The 20,482-nt window shown below is 67.1% G+C and overlaps 1 protein-coding gene across 3 annotated transcripts in view; it reads right to left on the reverse strand.

Annotated features, from left to right (window-relative positions):
- Window positions 1-19,829, reverse strand: part of KIF26A (kinesin family member 26A) — a 42,505-nt gene extending 22,676 nt beyond the window's left edge. The window contains exons 1-3 of one of the 3 annotated variants that reach the window (XM_067027651.1): window positions 19,688-19,829; window positions 16,918-17,163; window positions 4,066-4,500 (exon numbers count right to left, since the gene is read on the reverse strand). In XM_067027651.1, coding sequence (XP_066883752.1) covers window positions 4,066-4,500; window positions 16,918-17,163; window positions 19,688-19,825 — 819 coding nt within the window. In that variant the 5' untranslated portion in view covers window positions 19,826-19,829. Of the gene's footprint in view, window positions 1-4,065; window positions 4,501-6,452; window positions 6,539-16,917; window positions 17,164-17,481; window positions 17,698-19,687 lie in introns of those variants that run through there. The other 2 variants (XM_067027652.1, XM_067027653.1) reach the window with 2 other exon arrangements.
- Between the last annotated feature and the right edge of the window lie 653 nt (window positions 19,830-20,482).

The following is a 20,482-nucleotide window of genomic DNA, read 5'->3' on the forward strand; positions in this document are numbered from 1 at the left end:
GACGGGAGTGGGGGGGGGTGGCGAGGGCCGGTGGGGGGGGCAGGCGGCCAACAGAAAATGTGATGGAGGCGCCAGAGCAGCGAGGAAAGAAAAGCATGAAGAGAGGAGAGCGTAAGGAGGGCCCACCGTCCCGGGAGGCCCCTGCAGGAGGCTCCAGATCTCTCTACAGGGTGCCCACGACAGGGCGCCAGGGTGTCAGGGAGCACGATTTGGGAAACACCAAGCTAACCCATTCCTTAGGAGCCCTCCGGGCCTGAATTCCGTGTCTGCAAGATTGTGGCCCGCGAAGGACTGCATTCCCCAGCTCCTCAGGATAACGCCTCTCCGGGAGCTATTTCGTGCCCAGGGGAAAGGTGGGGAGGCAGAGGAGGCGGCGGCTAAGGGGCGGCCAGAGCTGCATCTCGCCCTGCAGGGGGCACGGGTGGCATCGTCCACTGGGCATGTGCCGGGCCCCCTCAAAGCTCTGCCCGGTCACCCAGAGGGCCCCGGGCTGGGACGATCCTAGCCTCTGCAGGTGCCTTGTCCCACCCCCATGTCACAGAAGCGCCTCCTCTGGAAGTGGGGGGCCACCTGTCCAACTCGCACCCCACGGGTGGGTAAACTGAGGCCCAGAGGGGGTCCCAGTAGCAGGTTAGTCAGGTCAGAGAGACAAAGCTCCCTCCATCCCACACTGCGTCAGCCTGTCCCCAAGGACAGATGAGCACCCACCAGGGACCCCCGCCCGTGTTCACGGGAAGTGGGGGGAGGCAAGCAGGCTGGCACAGAGGCAGCAGGAGCGAGGTCCCCAAGCTGGGGCCACCCAGCCTCCATGGACAGAGGGAAATCCTGGCTCCACCCAAAATGACCTCACCTCCCACTCAAAGCAGCGTGCAGCACCTCCTCCGGGAAGCCCTCCATCCTCCCTGTCCAGGCCGAGCCTCCGCTGCCCCAGCCTCTGCAGCAGGCTAGGAACCTTCTGCTCCAGGTCCTCCTCCCCGAACTTTGGGACCCTGGGTAGGGCCCGGCCCACGTCTACAAGACTAGGGAAGCTTCGCACAGGCTCTGCTAGCCTGGACCCAAGGCAGCTGCACCCTTCACCCAGTTTCTCAGTCCCGCCCTCGGCCGCCCCAGGCAGTGCTACCTCTAGCCTACCATGGGGTCAGGAGGCCAAAGCCTCAATCTCTTGGCATCTGGCTGTAAAATGAGTGCAGATGTCCTGTGAACATCTGATGGGGCCCTGCCAACATGGAGGAGACACCAGGGTTCACAGCTGTGTCCCCGTGGAGCAGGCCAGGGCAGAGCACCTGGGGTGGCCCACGGGCACCTCCATCCCCCACGGTGGCAGAAACGCCTCTGCCTGACACGGCCTGGAAAGCAACTGCCCGACTGTCCCGCTGGGCGGTTCCCACTGCCAGGAATCATCACTGGACGCTCGGGAGGTGAATGACCCGGAAAGGGCCGAGCTCTGCGCTCTGGACGAGGAAATGGGCCGCAGTCTCGACAACAGCGTGGCTGGCTGAGGGCTGCTCCACCCGGACGCTAGAGAACCCGGAGCACAGGATGACCCCCGGCAGCCCGCGGGGCAGGCTGCCAGCCACAGCGCCTAGAACATACCCGGCCCCCTCCGCCCACCTCGCCCGCCCAGCTCCAAGTCTGCCTAGAGGCCGCGGCACCCAGGGCCACTGATGGGCTGTGGTGGAGATTCACGGCACGTCTCTCCAGAAGTATTTAATTCTAGAGCCTAACATGCAGTATTTTAACATTCCAGGGCCACCTCTAACGATCAATGCCCCGGTTCAGGGGGAAATTACCTCATCTGAGTCCAAAAGTTCTATTTATGGTTCTAATAATCTCTCTATTGATCGCCAGGACTGTGGTCTAATTATAAATCCACTCCCACCCACCCTGAACGCAATCAATGCACACGTAAAACCAACAGGGAGCCTTAAATGCTCACGTTTTACGGTGTGCAGGCCGCCGGCGGGGCTGCCCAGCTAGAGGCCAGTGACCCCACCAAAGTGCAGGGAGGCCGCACCACGGCGCTGCGCCGTCCCGCCCTCCCCCACCTCCGCTCACCCCACTCCTCCACCTCCTGGAGCCCTCAGAGCCGCGGCCAGCACCTCTCTCCACCTGCAAGACTGCGCTCAGCTCCCTCCCAGGTAAGGAGCCCCTTGGCTATTCCCAGCAGCCTCCTCTGCCCCCATACACTTCCCTCCAGGCCCAGCTCAATGCCACCTCCTCCAGGAAGCCGCCCAGCTCTCTCGAGCCCCTCGGCACATTCCTCCCGGGGAGCCCAGCTCTCGGGCCAGGAGGCACCATGGGACTGGCACGGCAGAAGCTGGCCTCCCTCTTCTTGGCCTCACGCAGGACTAAACAAATGCAGGAGTCGGAAGCAGCGAGGCCACACCCAGGGCGCCTTGTCACACCAACCGGAGGCTAGTTCAGACCCAGAAGTTCTTCCCGGGAGCCCCTTGTGCACCCCAGGCTACTGAGGGCCAGGGAGTCCCCAAGGACAGGGCAGCCTCGGGCGGACCAGCTCCAGCAGCGAGTCACAGGGGGCCAGCTCCCAGCAAGGGCAGGGTCTCGCCAAGGGCCACCCTGGAGGCGGCAACGTCCAGCCAGCACATCTCAGTGCCTCCAGAGGGGCCGGCAAGCCCAGAGGCAGGGGGCGGGGTGGGGGTCAGTCCCTCCCGGGGGCTGTACGGACTTTGCCCCAAGAGCTGGGGGCCCTCCTCGTGCCTCCATGTCCCACAGCCCCACGGGGCACGGAGACCCCAGGAGACGTCTGCCTTGCGCTCTATTTCAGAGACACTTGCTGGGCGAGTTGGTGCGGCTGGCGCTGTGGCGACTGGAAAGGCTTTCACAGCCACCTACCCGTCTCCCTGCCCCTGGGGCTCCACGGGGGGCGGACGATACAGCCACAAACACTTGTGCCGCACCGCTACCTGCTCCCGCCGGCTGCGACTCCACCCCCAGTTCTGTCTCCCAGTAAGGCCTCCCCACCTCCATGCACACAGACCAGTCCCTCCGCTTACAGGGTCCCTTCTACTTTGTTGCCTGGTGAGCCCCTATTCCGGGCACGGCTGGGCCCCCAGGAGAAGGCACCCCCCACCCATGTCGTGCAGGGCTCGGGCCTCCTGGGGAAAGGCCCTCCCGGCACCCATGACACCTAGTCCCATGTACCACCAAACCCAAAGCAACTCCCTCCAGCGTCCCAGGAAACCCCCGATCCAATAACCCACCCTCTCCCGACACCCCTACCCTGGTACGCCTTCTCTTAGAAGGAAGACTGGGGGGGGCACAGAGGACACTTGGGGGGAACTCCAACCAGCGAAGCCCTGTGGCCAAGGCAGGGCCAGGCCCCCAGCTCCGCCCTCCGGAGCTGGGGTCATCTCAGGCTGCGGGGCCCTCCCTGAGAACACCCAGCCCAGGTCCGGGGCTCCCCCGGCACCCCCGGTGCCCAGAGCTGGTTCCACGGAGGCTATGCCACTGCTGTGGGTGACAATCTGCTGGGCCTGAGGAGGGGAGCCCCGGAGAGGGGAGGGGGTATCCCACAGTCACCCAAAAAGGGGCGGCTCCTGAGAGGCCAGGCCCCATGTAAGCCGGAACGGGGTCCGCACCACCTGCAGGCCTCCCGCTACCCTCCAGGCCTCTGTCATCTGTCCACGGGGCAGGGCTGTGTCACCCAGGGCTGCTGCGCTCCAGGCAGGAGAGCCCGGACGGGGAGGCACCAGGAGGAGGTGTTGGATGACGGTCTGATCTTGTCCCAGCAGCCCACAGGGCCCTTCCGTCAGCCCACGGCGCCACGTGTGCTCTCAGAGTGGCCAAACCGTCCCCAACCACGTGCCTGGTGGAAGGGATGCTCCAGGGGACACAAGAGGACCCTGCCCCCCAGTGACCTTGTAGGCTGACTTGACGAGGGCCTTGGGAATGTCTGGGGCCTCCTCCAAAAGGCACAGCGCCGCTGCTCTAGGGGGAGCGTGCTGCAGGGCACCCACTGAGCTGGGCGCTCAGCCCCTGACCGGCTGCACGCGTCCTGCTTGGTGTCCCAGGGGGCCCAGAGCCCACCGCACCCCAGGCACTCACCAGGCACGTCGGTGGCAGGAAGCTGTTGACCCTCGAGACGCTCCACATGCCCTCTAGGCACTGCTGGGCCTGGATGGTGACCGTGCTCAGTGCCCCGCCCAGGCCGGCGGGTGCCACCGACACCTGGACGCTGGGCCCGGACGGCCAAGCCAGCCCCTTCCTCCTGTCTGGCCCTGCTCGGCCCGGCTGCTGCCCCACCGGGCCCACCAGCGCCGGTCCATCCCTCGGGCTGGTGGCAGCGCCAGGGCTGGGGGGCGTGAGTCCCGGGCCTCCATGGGGGGCGTCAGGGTCCTCGCGGCTGGAGGGCGCCTGCAGCAGCCGCAGAGCCTCCCGTGTGAGCTGGGTCAGGTGCGTGGTACAGACGTCACAGCGGCGCTCAGCCTCCGGGCGACACGCAGGCAGCTCGTCGAGAAGCAGAGCGGAGAGGCACGGGTCCTGGGGGAACAGGAGACAAAGGGTCAGAGGGATCAGTGCCCGGGTGCCGGGGCTCACCGCCTGGTCCTCACGTCCACGGCGCCAGGCCAGCGTGCGTGTCGGCCGCTGCACCATCCATAGCTGACGAATGAGCCCCGAACGGTGTCGTCGGCACACACGCAGCGGGAAATAATCATCAGGGCCTGAGAGTGAGGCTCGTGGTGCCCTTGACAACTGCCCAGCTCCTCCTGCCGCCATCACCACGCTCGCTCACGGCTAACGAGGCATTTGCACGCTCGCCGACGTGCGGCCAGCAGCCGAGGCCAAGGCCGCCCAGCCAAGGCGCAGCCAGGGGGCCAGCAGAACGAGGTATCCACGGCGGGCTGGGGGTGGCCAGCACCAGGGCCCCGGCTGGAAGCAACGTCTACTCCAGAGCCAGTGGAGGTGGGGCTGGGGCGCTGGAGACCCTCCCCCTGCTTTTGCGGCATCTCCGGCCCTGCTCCACAGGGCCGAGCTGGCGATTCCAGGTCCACAGGAAGACAGAGGCCGAACGCAGCCAGCAGAGACAGGAGGCAAGGCTCGATGGCCTCCACGATCCATCCCGGGCATGGACTTGGTCCCTGCAGCCCTCCCCCTGCCCTGCACTGAGGGGGACACGCGGGTCTAACTGTGAGCCTGGCGACCAGAGAGGGCTAAGAACAGGAGCCAGGGGAGCCCAGAGGAGGCCCTCGCCTAGCCTGGAGGTCAGGGAGGGCTTCCTGGAGGAGGTGACATCTCTGGAAGAAAGAAGAGGACGAGGGAGCCAATCCTCAGAAGGAAACTCACTGGAGGGAAAAGCTATCAAGCGTCCCATTCCCGGGGCCCAGCCCCTGCACCTCGACCCCCGCACCAGGCTCTGCCTCAGCCCCTCCCCAGGGCAGCCCCGCAGGGCTCCGGGTCTGTGCTGGGACCAGCCCCTCAGCATCCTTGCCCCTTCCCCGGGGGGGCAATCCCCAACCACAGGTGCCTGGCTGGGACATCCCCTCAGCAGAGCATGAGCCCAGCGCGGCTGTGGCTGTGACCACCCAGGACTTTCCCAGTGCCACCTGACAGAGCAAACCCCAAATGCGGGCCTGGGTCTCCAATTTGGCCAGCTGGTGGACTCGGTCGGCCCCATCCCTCCCCGTCACCGCAGCCCGGACCCGCTGCAGGTCTGCAGAGCCGGGGCCTTCCCCCCTCCCTGGCCACACTTCTCCCAAAAGGTTCTAGGCAAGGCCTGGCTCCAGTCCAGCGGCCCTCTTGGCCAAAAAAGGACACCGACCTCCCCAAACCCTGAGATGCGGAAGCCGTAAGCACCATGCAGAAGGGGGTGCCTCATCCATCCCAGCAGGCTTCCCCGAGCCTGGCCTGTGGCCAGCCTGACCAGTGTCCACAGACGCCCGGGAGGGCTCCAGGGGGGGACAGCTGAGACAGAGTGGCCTTGCCACGAAAGTACACTCTGCCGGTCCGGCATCCGCAGGCCACCGCTCTGCTTCTGTGTCCCCAGGACAGGTAGACCTCGGAGGGATTTCAGCTTCGGTCCAGATCACCGCAATAAAGGGGGTATTGAAATAAAGCGAGTCACATGAGTTTTTTGGTTTCCCAATTATAAGCACCACGTTTACGCCACACTGTAATCTGCTCGGCATGCAGTAGCATCGTGTCTGAGAAAAACCATTTAACGTTAAAAAACAGCACGGATTAAAAAATGGCGCTGCCAGAAAAACAGCACTGACAGACTCGCCGGATGCAGGGCTGTCCCAAGGCCTCGGCTCGCAGAAAACGCCGCACCTGTGAAGCGCAGGAAAGCGAAGCACGTGCAACCGGGTGCGCCTGCGCCGCCCCACGCTTCCGGGGGGCTCGGCCGCAGAGCTGCCCCCTCACCCGCCCGCCCCCCGGGGCGGGCCAGGTCGAATGACAGCGTGACCCCAGCCAGGCCGGGCCTCGCCAGCTACCTGATTTACGGGCCACTCCGGAAGGCCTGGCTTTTCTCTGGCCGGGGCTGGCGGGCCCCGGAGCCTCGGAAGCGCCCGGCACATCTGGTCCCAATCAGCGACACCACCCCCGCCTGCTGCTCCCCCGTGGGGCCCCGGGGAGGCCCAGAAACGCCGCGGGGACCCCACTCGTGTTGCCCGTGGGCCACAGATGGAATCCAGACGGCGGCCCAGCCACGCCTGGCTCACGTGCGCTGGCTGTCACTCCATCCCCCTCCCCCAACCCTGCCAGTTTTCCAGGCCCGGCCCTCGTGACTCTGGTTTTTCCGCTCAGCGGGAGGCAGCTAACGGTGGGCGGGTGAGAGGGCAAGGGAGGGCGGCCCGCTAGAGCCATTAGCCGACTTGAAAGGCGGCCCAGGCACCCCCACCCCCCGCCCACGCCCAGCTGCCCGTTGTTCTAGGGCCTTTGCTTCCGGGGAGCCCTGGCACACCCTCCACGGCCCGCACGGGAGGAGGCGGAAGGAAAGTGGGGAGCACAGGGCATGGGGGGCTGCTAACGGCCCTGGGCCCACACCAGACCCCCCACCACGCGGCCACGGAAGGCCCCCCGCCTGAGTCCCGCCCCCAGCCGGTCCCCAGGAATTCAGGTGGGGCGCCAGGGAGGCCCCAGCAGCCCCAGGCCTCAGTCTCTGAGCATCAAAGCCCCAGGTGGGAACCACAGGGGTCCGCTCTGGGGGGGAGAGAGCCCCCAAGCTCAAGCACCCCCCGCACAGGGAGACAAGCCCAGGGCCGCCCGGTCACCTGCTCGGTGAGCCAACTGCAAGGTGTTTCCGTGCTCACGGACCCCCCCCAGGCCACGGTCTCCCGAGTCCTGCTTCACAAGTTCCCAGGAAGGCCAGGCCCAGCACGCCCGGGCCCACCCCATGGCCAAAGCCCCCTCGAGGGGCCAAGCACCCCCCTGCAGCACTGGGAGCCGAGCCAGCCCACCCCTTGGGGGACCCTCACATCATCACTGCCGAAGGCCTGGCTGATCTCCCGGGCCTTGAGGGGCTCCCGGCGTGGGGCAGGGCTGGCCCGTCTCTCCGACCTCTGTCTCCTGTCACACACGTGAGATGGCAAAGGCCAACAAGGAGGAGGGAGCCACCTGGGGTGACCACACGGAGAGCCCAGCGCACCCTGAGCCCCTCAGACAGGCCAGGCAGCACCGGCTGGGCCACCGAGCGGCCTGGGACAGTCACTGCACGCTGGTCACTCAGGACCACGGCCCACACTGGAGGGACCAGCGTGGGGACCGCAAGCTCTGGGCAGGACAGGCCTAGAGCCAGGATCCCCGCCCCCAGCACCCTGGCCCAGCGCTCGGGGCTCCAGGGAGGAGGCTACTCCTGGGAGCTGGCGTGGGTCACTCCCAGAATGGGCACCCCGGGACCCCAGAAGGTGAGGGGTGACGGCACCTTCCACACCACCTGCCGACCCCTGGGCAGCCCTCAGGGAGACAAAGGCCCCTCCCCATTCCTCAGCCACCGCTTCCCCACCGCCCCCCCCCCCACCCCGTACAGCCAACAATCCTCAGACCCCAGCACAGGGCAGGGAGCTGGGGGAGGCCTGCCCGGAGCAGCCCTCCCTTCCCCAGGCCTGGTCTCCTCTCCCAGCCCCGGGGAAGCTCCTGGCAGCTCCAGGGTCCACAGGCCCAAGCCCCCAAGGGGTCACAGCCCCAGGCTCCAGAATTTTAAGCCCTGAAAGCCCCGGCCACCGTGCAGCCCGGCACCCACCCCTCCCCTCCGGAGCCCAGCACCTTCAAAGAGACAGTAGTGTTCCTGCTGCAAAATATTACTTTTGGTTTCCTCTTTGTGATCTAATTAAACAGATATTTTACTTGCATTTGGAAAGTGTTTTTCTTAATTCGATTCAATTTAGCATTGCGTACCACCTACCCTCCATGCTGCCTGGCTTTCGGGGAGCCTCCCCGCTCTTAAAAATGATGACTTCTCGTTCTTCGCTGTGTCTCTGGGTCTCCAAGTTGCTTTAAGTAATCCTTCCATTTGCTCTGTGAGGGAGTCCTGGAGGGGGCCGCGCTGCCCCACCATCACCACCAGGAGAGGCTTCCCCAGCCCGGCCGGCCAGGCCCCCCGCGCAGGGCAGGAGGGGAGCTGACCAGAAGCCCCCCACCCCACCGCCACGGATGCCCCCCTGGGAGGGGGTGGGAAGGGGCTCTATCCCCAATTCAGAAAAGCCCCCAGTCCGCAGGGCTATGAGGTGACCCTCTCTGAGCCCCCATCACCCCGTCTTTTAAAAGGGGGCCCTGGCACCCACGGGCAGGGCAGCTAGGAGAGCACGCGGGCCCAGAGGCCAGCCACACGGCCAGGCTCGACAGGCAGGCGCTGAGCAAGGCCCCAGCAGCCACAGCTCCCTCCACCCCATCCTCCCTTCTCTCCACAAACAAAGCAGCTGGGCCGTGACCCCGCGCGGCCCCCTTTTCCGGAGTTGACAACAGGTCCAGGAAGGGACCCCTGGCTGCCGGGCCGGGCGCTGCCCTCCCAGGCTCTGCTGTCGAGGACATTCCCAGGTCGCGTGGAGCGGGCTCGCTTTCCAGCCACACCGCAGCCATCCCAGGCCCTCCCTCCCTCCCAGCCAGAGCCTCACCAGGGGCCCGGCCCCCAGCCCCAGGCCCCACCACCGGCTGGGTCCAGTGGGACGCCTGCAGACCCAAACCCGACCCTCCCTCCGCCAGCGAGGCCGCCAGAGACCACCCCGGCCTGCAGGCTGCAGCTCTGGGGCCCCAAGCTGACACGGGGGAAGGGGCGGGGGGCCGCAGCCTGGCCCACCCAGCGCTGCCCGGCACCCATCCCCAAGGCCCTGTGCCAGGAACCGGCCAGCTGGGCAGCTCGGGGCACACACTAGCTCATTGACACCTCCTCCCCTCAATGGCCTCCCTATCCTCCGCACGAGGCCACACAAGGGTGGCAGGGGCCCGGGGGGCTAAAGGCCAGACAGGCAGGGCAGCCTCAGCGGGTGAGGGTGGTGGAGAAGCAGCTCCATCAGGACACCCGCCGCGGGGTGGGAGGGGGCGCCTGGAGCCCAGCCAGACACGACCTTCAGCCCGCCTGTCCGCCTCTGGACGTGAGCACAGCCTGTGGACCTCAGTTTCCTCATCTGGACGACGGGCCGTGGCAGACCGCACCCCGCAAGCCAGGCCACGGCCAGGGCCCCCAACGCCACTTGGGGGGCTCTGAGCCCCGGCAAAAGGGGCAGGTGCAGAAGCCGAATGGGGCCCCTGCTCCCAGGTGGCCCCAGGTACCAAGTTCTCCTGCACACAGGGCCACCCCCACCCGCCAGCCCCTCCGACAAGGCTGCCAGAAGAGCCCGGAACTACGGCTCTTTATCAGAGGGCTTCCCAGGACACCCCAGGCCCCACTTCTACTCCAGGGCTGGGGCGCAACTGCACTCCACCCCACCTCCCGACCTTCGACCTCATCCGGCTTTCCCCTTGTCACCCTACAGGGCACCCAAGACACAGTCTCCACATGTGCTCCAGGCATCCCCATCCTCGAGCTCTTGAGGCTCCACTCCTGGAGACCCTCACCCCACCTCTGGGCTAATTCCAGCCCAGGTCAAATACCATCTCCTCCAGGACGTCCTCCTGGGTGCCCCCTTTCCAGAGCCCTCCCTCCCAGGGCACTTTGGTTAAGAGCACAGACTTCGGAGGCAGAGAAGCCAGGGTGCGTGGCCTCGGGCAAGTCAATCACACCCGTGTGTCCGCTATTTCCTGCCCTGGCGCATGCGGTGGTGGAGCTAAGCACAGAATTCCCAGAGGCCTGCTCACTGGTGACGGGTTTTGAACAGGCCAAGTATGTGGGGCTGGCGGGGATTCCAGGAAGCAAAACTGGCCTGTGGCCTTGCACCGAGGCTGTGTGGGGGAGGATGGGGACGGGGAGCCTAGGACGGGACAATTAGGAAGGAGCCGACGCTGCAGCCCACACCCCCGAGCAGGGCACGGGGCAGGGCCAGCGCCCGGCACGCTCCACCCGGAAAGAGGCAGTTGTGCAGGCCAGCATCCATCACACGGGATCAGAGGTGAACGCACACGGCGGTGTAAGGACATCCACCCAAAGTGGACACAGCAGCCTGTCACTGGGCTGTGTCGGACCGTAAATCCGCCAGCCCCAGGCGCCTAGCTGAGCCCGCCCACCCCTGCCCCAGCCCAGAGCCCACAGCCGAAGCCTGGGACGCTGCCCGGGGCGGGCAGGGACCAGACCAGATGAGTCCGGGGGGCCCTCCCAGGAGCCCTGCCGTCCACGTGGGTCCCTCAGCCACAAAACGTAGCACCAGAAGCGAAAGCGCCCCTTTACCCGGAAGGGGCCAGAGTGGTTACTCAGCCCAAGGACGCTGTTCCCACACAGGGCAGCTGAGGCCCTGCCAAGAAGCGACCACACCACAGGAGCTGGGGCCACGGGAGCTGGGGGAGAGAGGCTTATCTGCCACGCGTCCACCCAGCGGGAAGGGAGATCATGGGGCTCAGAGGTCAGGGGTCAGGGGCGGACGACCGGAGAGCGGCTCCCAGAGGCTCCCAGCCAGCCCAGACCAGCTGCTTCCAGAAACCTGACAGGGGACAGCCTGGCCCTGAATGCCACCCCCCAGCGCACGGGCTCCCCGTCCCCAGGAAGCAGACGAGTGGACGGAGGCCAGACGCACTGAGGGACACTCGATCCACTTCTATCCTGTTTATTTATTCATACCCCACACCTTCTTGCACAAAAACTGCGGTGGCTTCCAGGAACTACTCGGCATAAATTGGAAGTAAAACCATGTGGTTAGAGACAGTCATGCTAGAGTAGCTAGGAATGATTAGTTCCCACAGAGGTGTGAGAAAGGGTCCACGCAGTTGGCGGAAGTAAAGACTGCATTTGCGGTGAGCTTCCTGGCAGGCAAAGGAAAAAGGAAACTAGACTTTCCTTGCCATTCAAGGCAACAACCAACTCTTCCAGCTCCCAAGTAAAAGATCCCTTCAGGACACTCGAGGGAGCCTTGAGAAGGCCCCAGACCCTCTCCTTTAAGCCATGCCAGACCAAGACAAGCCCCCGGCAAGGCACTGAGCAGCCCGAGATACAGGGGTGACACCCTGACCCTCCCCCTTTCAGCAGAGAGGCAGTGAGGAAAGTCACCACAACTCACTCCCCTGCTCAGCCCCCGTGCTGACTGCAACTGGACTCCCCCCGAGAAGCTCCCTCCTGCAAGACACAGAGCTCCCTACCCCAGGCCCCGGCCGGCCCCCAAAGGCCCATCTCCGCTTCTGGCTGACGTTCAGAGGGCAGGTGCTCAGGACTCAAAGCTCAGTCCCGCCCCCCATCCCAGCCCACCCTCACTCCCTGAAACCCCAGACCAGCAAGGACCCAAGACGGGCACACGGATAGCACCAAAGGAAGTTCTCAGGGACGGCAGGGGACACCAGCTAGACCACCGCCCGCCTAGGGAGGAGGGGCCCAGGGCAGGGTGTGAAGGGGCCGGCCGAGGTCTCGCAGAGGCCAAGTGGCAAGGCCAGGCCTGACCGGCCTCTTCCCTCCCCCTGCCCGGGCTTGGTCCCCACGCCCTGACCCCTCCCCGGCCGAGTCATCAGCCCCCTACCAGCTGGGAGAGTGCCCAGCAGCCAGCCCCGGGGAGCACCGGCCCCTCTCACACCTCCCGACTGCCTCTGGAGCCTGCCAACACCTGGCTCAGCTGGAGAATGCTGCTGACGCCAGGTGCCCCGCCCCGGGGAGCCCCCCCCCCACAAGCTGGTGGAGCTCAGGCCAGGCTCCAAACAGGATGGGGGACAGGGGCCCGGGAAGTGTGACCCCAGGTGGCAAATGTCCAGCACCAGCTGGGCCAAGCCCCTGCCTCCCCGGGACCCCACCATAGCACGCCAGTGCAGTCAGAGCTGGGGGCGGTGGGGACAGACCACGCAGGCTTCCTGGGGGTGGTGACAGAGGCCCACCACCCCTGAGCCAGGCCCCAGAGAGAGATGGGAGGGTCTCCAGGCCTCTAGCCTTAGGAGCCTGGTCACGTCACACCGAGCTGTGCCCGGGGTGAGCCCACGACCTCCCGGCAGCCTCCAGAATCGCTGTCCAGCTTGGCGAAAAACACGAACCAGCGCTGGGGCTGCATGGGCGGGCGGTGGTTCTGGAATTCGCAGGGAGGCGGAGGACGAGACCCCCCCTGCCCGGGTGAGCGAGAGATTGGCCAGATCGAAAGGAGAACTGATCACTTTCCCCATCTGAGCACTAATCAGTTCAGCGCCGTATCGACACGTGGAAGTCACGGGCTCCAGAAGAGTCACCACCTCCACGCGGTGCATCTGGGCCGCAGCCGAAGATCGCCAGGCAGGACCCCTGCCCCCCAAGGCTGCAAGGGGCTGGGGACCGCCATCCTCCACAGGGCCTCATGTGGGGCGGGGGGAGAGCCAAGATCCAGTCCAGCAGCCCTCGGGGTGAACACAGCAGGGTGTGGGAGGCAAGGTCTGGTCACTCAGTCGTTCAACAAACGTTTCCGGGTGACCCAGACTCCATGCCTGCCCTGACAGAGCTCCTGGCCTGGGGGTAGCACACTGGCCACAGAGACCACACAGTGGTCGTGCAGTGTGGGAAGGGCTGAGAAAAGGTGGGCCCAGGTGGCAGCAGGGGTGGCCTCGGGGAGGACAGTGGAGATGTGGGGGAGGGAAAGCTCGGGGGAGGGGGGGGGAGGGGAGGTTCGCTGCACACGGAGGGCTGCCAGGCTCTGTGCCAGGAGTTCAAAGTGAGGCCACTCGGTGCGGTCTGAGTCCCCCACGACCGTCAGCTGCCCAGGCGGGGCTCAGGGCAACTCAGGCTGTACGGTTCCATCAAATGAGTACGGGGCGGGGGCGGGGGCGGGGGGGGGAGTCTGCCAAAGGGGTGCTGTGGCAGACCACATGCAATGAAGAAGGGGCCCCGTAGCCAGGGGCTGTGCCTTTCGGGGGGCCTCGGTCTGGCCTCAGTCTGGCAGGGCCCAGCTGGACAGCAGGACCCCAGACTGGCCAGGGACCCTCCTGAGGGCTCCACGGTTCAGAGTCCCCTCTGGCTGCCCCGAGGGTGGGCAGCTGTGGGTGGGCTGGGCCGGGGGACAATGACAGGGGCCTGCAGGAACTTGGTGACCAGTTTGCCAGGGAAGGCTGGGGCCTCGGGTTCTGACTCAGGGGACAGAGCGGCCAGTGCTAAGCTGGAGGGCGCTCAGTCGCGGAGGAGAGGAAGGCCTGGTTTGGTTCCCTGGGTGGGGTGCTGGGAGCCCCCAGCGGAGGCCTCTCGGAGGCAGGGGCAGGCAGGGCAGAGCAGGGAACCAGCAGGACCACCCGGGAGGTTGGGGCGGGGGGTGGGGGTCTGGGGAGAAGCAGGGCATCTGCAGCAGGGCCACGGGAGGAGTGGCCCACGGAGGCCACAGAACAGTCCGGAGGGCATGCTCCAGGCCACGCAGGGGTCCCAAGGGGTCACTCAGAGACAAGGCCCGGGACCCTGGTGAGAGCAAAGGTGGCTCCGTGGAGGCCCAGAGGCCCCAGCCTGGCATCCTCTCCACAACCAGGCCCACCGCCCCTCTCAGTGCAGGCGGGACGGTCTCTGGGCTCCAAGCTGGGCCGGCAGAGAGTGTTCCCTCGCCCACGGCCCCCAGGGACATTGGGGCTCAAAAGCAGGGGGCACAGTCCTATCTGCTGCACATGGATGAGGTCCCTGGGCGGGAACCACGGTCCTCCTCACTGCCCAGGTGGGAAAACTGAGGCAGGCGCAGGGAGAAGGGAGCAGAGGCAGCAAGGGGGAGGCGGGCCCTCCACCCAGGCCGCCCGCCCACCTCCCATGGGCACCAAAGACCTGGGCACAGCATGACCCCCGAGCCCGCATCCCAGCAAAAGCAACAAGGGCTGAGGCACACGGGCCAGCCTGTGCCAGACGCGGCCCAACACACCTGTGAACGGGGTGCGAAGGTGGTCCCAGGTACAGAGAGGGAGGGAAACCGAGGCCACGAGCTCTCAGCGAACCTGCCCAAGGCCCCACAGCCCAGAGCTGTCAGCTGGCAGGAGGGTGGGCAAGAAACCAGGGGGGAGTCGAGCCCCGGCAGGGATGCCTCAGGCAGAGGATGGGTGGCCGAGAGAGATCACGTCCCTCGACCCTCCCAAGCCTCCCTCCCACCTGAGACCAGGCAGGGACCCCAGGGGCAAGGGCCTCTCAGCCAGGCTGGGGTCCCAGCTCCACCCTCACCCCAGGCCATGGGAGCCCAGCAAGCCACCTCCGGTCTGGGGCCTCCCCAGATGCCCCAAGCATGGGACTAGGTGAGATGACAGCCAGCAAAGTCCTCTGTAAACTGTGAAGTACCGTTCTCACAAAGCTCATCTCCTCAAGATGAGAAACAAGAAAGGGCCCCCTGGGGGAAAACTCTAGACCACAAACTCTACATTCCAGTGCCTTGTCAGCCTCAGAGCAGAGCCCAGTGCCCCTGGACCACCGGGCCGGACTCCTTGAAGGACCCCCTGGGGCTCACCCAGAGCCGGGCACACACAGGTCCCCCTGGCTGCCCCAGCCTCCCTCCCAAACTAAAAGCAGAAGCAGCTGCACAAGCCCATCCCGGGCACCATCTCCCAAGCCTGCCCTGCAGGAAGCTCTGGGGCAGGCCGGGTGAGGCTGCAGGCTATGCGCGAATCAGCCTGGATCACACAGAACAACGACACCCCCGCCGAGGCCCCAGCCACCTTGTACCACGTCCCACGGCCCGGGTGGCTCAGCCCGAGGGCCTTAAGCCCCCTTGGGCCCATTCCCACCTTCTCTGGAGAAACCGTGGATGACGGGGCCCTCCCTTCCTCAGGCACAGCACCCTACAGGTCGGACAGCCCCCCAGAAGGGCCCCTGGAGGCCACCCCCATCTGACAAAGGAGGAAATGCAGCGGGGGAAGGGGCTAAAGGGATCAACAAAGCCAGAGACCCTGGTCCGCTGCGTGAATGGGCCACTGGACGCCAGGGACAGCTGGGGAAGGGGGTGAGCCCTCACCTGGCACTGAGGGGTACCCGGTGTCAAACGCCAAACTCGAGGAGGCCAGGGGAGGTGGGCGGTGAGCATTCTGGGGGGTCCAGGGCCTTCCCTGATGAGCTGTCTGCAGGAAAAGACCACTGAGACCTCCCAGATGAGGGACCCCGAATCCACCAGCGACTGGTGTGAGCTGCAGCTCTCTCCACCAGGATCCCCTGCACACCTGCGACCCGCCGGCCACGTGCCCGGCACCACCAGGCAAAGCCCAGCTCAGTCACTAAAGCCTCTCCTCTCTCTGGCCTCAATTTCCCCTAACGGGGTGGTAAGATGGCCCTGTGGCCCTGTCAGGCCACCGGGAGTCTAGCCCAGAACACCCTCTCCTGGGGCCATGAAGGTCTCCTCGTGTCTTTTCAACCAGATTCAGTTCATCTGGGGCACAGAGTGTGGCGAGGCTGCACCTTGCTCAGGGCAGCAGATGCGGCGGGAGCGTCCAGCCCCACCCCAGGACGGGCCACAGGTCCCCTCCCCTGACCGCAGAGCGAGGGTGCCCAGGACACAAACCAGACTCGCAGCCCCACTCCCAATGCCATGGGGAACACCGCTGGACCCCAGGAGGCCAGGGTCTCACCCAGACCGCAGGGCCTCCTCGGAGAACTATATTTAGATTCAATGGGGATTATGCAGCCTTACTTCCAGGACAGCTTGCAGAAAGGCTGCAGGTCAGGCGGGAAGGGCTTCCTCTGGAGACCCCCCCACACCCCAGCCCCCAGCTTCCCAGGCTGTGCAAACTTCCAGAGCGCATTGTTCCTGGAACAATGGTCCCCGCTCCTTCCAAGACCAGGGCAAGCCCATTGGCTGCAGAATTCAGCAGAGCCCCCGCCCCTGGCCAACACCTTGGCAGCTGGGGCTGGAGCCTGGGGAACCAGATGGGTGGCCACTGCCTAAAGTGGCAGAGCCACAGGCTGTGGGCCGTATGCAACTCTTATCCATGGCCCTGGGAGGGAACAGGGAGGGAACAGGGAGGGAACAGGGAGGGAACAGGGAGGGGGCCCACCCTCTGGCCCTCCAAGCCCTTCTGCCCCAGGTGTGCAGTTTCCAGACACTTGGCTGGGGGCCCAGGTGCCCCAAGGGCGACAACGCACAAAATAACCTCTTGCTGCTGGGAAGGCAGGAGCTGTCCCGCCCAGGGTGGAGGCCCTGCCATCTCCCCCTCTCCTCCCTCTCCCAAACACACACTAGGCTTCCAGCTGTGGGACATCTGCAGCATAAACGCCTGCCCAACCCCCTCCGATCAGACAGTGGGACCCTCTTAGGATGAAATGCCCCAACTCACACGCAAGGTGTTAACAGACGGGAAACCGAGGCCCAGAGAAGGGAAGGGATTGGCCAAAAATCCACGGTGGAACCTCGCCTCCCTCCGGGCCCCGAAGACTCCCAAGTTCCAGCGTGGGACCCGTCCCAGGGGCCGGCCTGAGGAAGGGTCACTTACCCGGAGGGGTGTCCCGGGCCCGCCGACCAGCTTCCACGCCTGTCGCTTGAGCTCGGCGAGCTTCGTGTGGCAGTGGCGGCACCAGCCGCCTCCACCGGCCGAGTGGCCCAGCTCCGCGCACGCCCCGGCGCCCTCGGGCGCAGGGCGGCTGCCACATGGATCCTGCTCGGGCCCGGCGGTCAGCCTCTTGCGGGGGGGCACCTCCAGCAGCTGCAGCGGCTCGCGGGCCGGGCCGCCCTCTGCCACCTGGTGGGGGTGGGGGCAGAAGGGGACAGTGAGCCTGGGCCAGACTCCAGACCTCAGAGCGACCCAGCCCGAGTGACGCACTCGACAAAGTTACGAGCGCTGGGCGCGAACCTGCAGCGCACCGTGTTCTTCCATCCCGGAGGTCTTCACTGCCCGCCTCCCCCCAGCAGGAGGCCCGTCGCCACCGCGCTCCGCTCCAGGCCCGGCCCCCAGGGGGCGCCGCGCACCCTGCCAGTGTCCTCCGCGTCCCGGGCTCGGTCCCGGGCCGTCCGCCGGCCCCCCGTCGCCCGCCTCCCTCTCGTGCCCCGCTGCGCGTACCGCGGGTTGCGCCGCACACAGCGGGGCGCCGCGGCTGCCCATGGCCGGGACTCAGGAAAGGCTGGGCCGTCGCTTGGGGGCCACGAGGGCTCTCCGGGGGCGCCGCGGCTACGTGATCCGGCCTGGGGACGCCCCCATGGCCCGGCCGGCCGCTCCGAAGTTCGCGGCGCAGGCAAGTGGCGGAGAGCGCGGTGGCTGGGGCGGCAGAGCGCGCTCGGAAACGAGGGCGGGGCCGGGGACTCCGGGGGCGGGGCGGGGCGGGGCTCCGGGAGAGCTGTCCCGCCCCGCCCAAGCCCTCGCTCTGCAGTGTGTGGGGGAGGGGGTCCCGCAGCGCCGCGCGGCCGCACCCTCTCCGAGGCCCCCAACCTGTTAGGCGAGTCCCAGTCCGAGGGAGGGGCGCTGGGGGCCGCGGTGAGAGACCCCGTACACGCGCGCGTATGCGCCTTCCTGCTCCTCTCCTGGGACACTGGGGTCTCCTGGGAGGCCCCAACCCACTCGTCACTTTACAGGCGAGAAAACTGAGGCCGCGGAGGGGAAGGTCTTGCCCAAGGTCACACAGCGAAGTGGAAGGGAACCCCGGCCCCCAGGCTCCCGATCGCTCTTTCCTGAAAATCCAGCGCACTCCGCGTGTCGGTGGCCACACTTTGGGTCTAACTGTCACGCGTGGGTGAGTATCGCCGGGCTCTGCGTCTCGGAACGTGCAGCGCCTATGCCAGTGTATCTGTGCCTAGGCGTGTCTGCAAACGGCACGCGAGTCTTTGCAGCCGCGCGTGTGCAAGAAGGCCGGTGTGCGCGCCGTGCGCCCGGGAAGAGGGAGGAGGTGGTCCTGGGGGTGTGCGCGGGACCTGTTGTCAGCCGGCCGGGCAGATGGGAACTTAGCTCCGGAATTAATTGCCTGTTAGCCTCCGGCTGGGAGGTCGCCCCCCTTCTCCGGCGACCAGTTGCTCCCGCTCCAGCTCAGCCCTAAGTGTCGCCGCTATCCGAGGCGGCAGGCGGCTCCGGGTCCGGCTCTGGGTCAGCCAGAAATCCAGGGTCGGGCTCCGCGGGCGCGGCCACCCGGTTTCTCGCGACGCGAGCGCCCCCTGCTGGCCGCTGCGCCCCCGCCGCCGCGAGGCTCGGAAGGGGCCCCGCGCCACACGTCCGGGGCGAAGAGGCGCGCCGGGAGGGCGGCTAGAAGGAGCGGAGCCAGAGCAGAGGGCGGCTGGAAAACCGCGGCCCAGGCGGAGACCCCAACCGCAGCTCCCCGGCACGCAGTGAGACCCTCACACAGATTCGAGCCGCTCCCCGCCTCTCCTGAGCCCCTCAAAGCTACTCCTTCTTTATGTTTTGCCCACCCTCCCTTTCACTTGAAAGGTCCTCTCCACCTACGCACACACACTCCCCAGAAGAGAGTGGAGCGGGGTGATCTGCCCCTCCTGGCTCTCCCAGTTGTTCTTGGCCTGCAAAGCGGCGAGGGGAGCATAAAGTGGGCAGAGGGTCCCCGCTCTCACTCCACGGTCCCACGTTGTCCAGCCCCTTTCCACTCGGCCTGGAGGCCGAAGCTCTTCCCCTTTCCTAGCTCCTCGAAGCCTCCCGAAGGAAAGGGGCGTCACCCCCGTCCGGATCTGGGTACCGCGGGACATCGCAGCCCCCGCCCCTCAACTGCTCTGGGACACAGACACGCACATACGCAGGCCCGGGAAGCGCGACTCTATAGCACGCCGACGCACACACTCCTCACCTGCACCTCCAGAAACACATCGGCCCCAGAAGCCCTTGTCCTATGCCCGGGGCCGGCCACACCCGCAACTTCGTTCGTCCGCACGGCTGCGGCGCTTCCGGAAGCACACGCCCACACCCTACACCCGGGTTCCCGGGGACGGCCAGACACAGCCCCGCGGAACCTGGACCGCCTCGGGACTCAGGATCAGCCGCGAGACCCCCGGCCCCCCGCCTCGCCCTCCCCAGCAAGGCGCGCGGCGCGACTCGGAGTCCCTGCGCTGCGCTCTCCTCCCTCGCCGACAGTCCCCCGCTCGGGACGCCGCGCTGAGGGGAGGGAGAGAGATGGGGCAGCACTAAGGGGGGAAAAGTGCGGCCCGGCCTGCGCGACGCTGCTCGGGACCTGCCGCCTCTTTCCCGGCGCCGCACCCTGAGCCGCGGGAGCCGCGACGCAAAGTCGCGGGACGGCGCCTCTGCCGCCAGCCGGGTCCCGCCGCCCGGCCCTCACCTTGGCTCGGCGCCGCAGGAGGTGGCTGGTGAACCCCAGGATGATCTCCGAGTCCAGGCAGAGCGCCCCCATCTCCAGCAGGCTGGGCGCCTTGCGGGGCGCGCCGCGGGGCGGCTCGGGCGGCCCCGGCAGCGCCATGGAGGAGCGGAGCGCGGGGAGCGCCTCCGCCGCCGCCGCCGCCGCCGCCGCCGCCTCCCCTCCCGCCCGCGCGCTCACTGGCCGCGCGCCCGCCTCCGCCGCGCCCCGCACCGCGCAGGGCAGCCCGCCAGGCCCCCAGTCCTCCGCGGCCCGCGGCGGCGGCCCCTGCGCTAGCTCCGCGCCGCGCGCCCCCGCGCTCCGGCCCCGCCCGCCCGCGCCGACAGCGCCCCCTCCGCCCGAGCGGCGAGCCAGACTCCCGGACACGCACACCCGAGGAGGAGGGGCGGGGGCCGAGTACCCCGCGGGCCCTGGGGCGGAGGACGGGGCCAGCACCCGGCCTGGCTCCGCACCCCCTTGCTTCGCGCGCCTCCTACCGGGTGCTCCGGCCGGGAAGCACGGGTCCGGGCGGCAGCGCCTAGCGGGATTCCGCGACACCTCGGCGGACAGGGGACGTGTCGCGGCCCCTCCCACTCCAATCCGCCCCGGGGCCTCCGCCTCTGGGGGTCCCAGTCCCTAGACAGGTGCAGGGAGCCGCCCAGTGACCTTGCGCTCCCGCTCTGCCCATGCTCCACAGCGCTCCTGTCTGGGGCCCCTCCTCGGAAGCCCCCCATCCCACACCCCAGCCTCGGTCAACGGACTCCTAGGGCCCGTCCCGCC

This window comes from Kogia breviceps, chromosome 3, assembly GCF_026419965.1.
Source record: "Kogia breviceps isolate mKogBre1 chromosome 3, mKogBre1 haplotype 1, whole genome shotgun sequence".
Lineage (NCBI taxonomy): Eukaryota > Metazoa > Chordata > Mammalia > Artiodactyla > Physeteridae > Kogia > Kogia breviceps.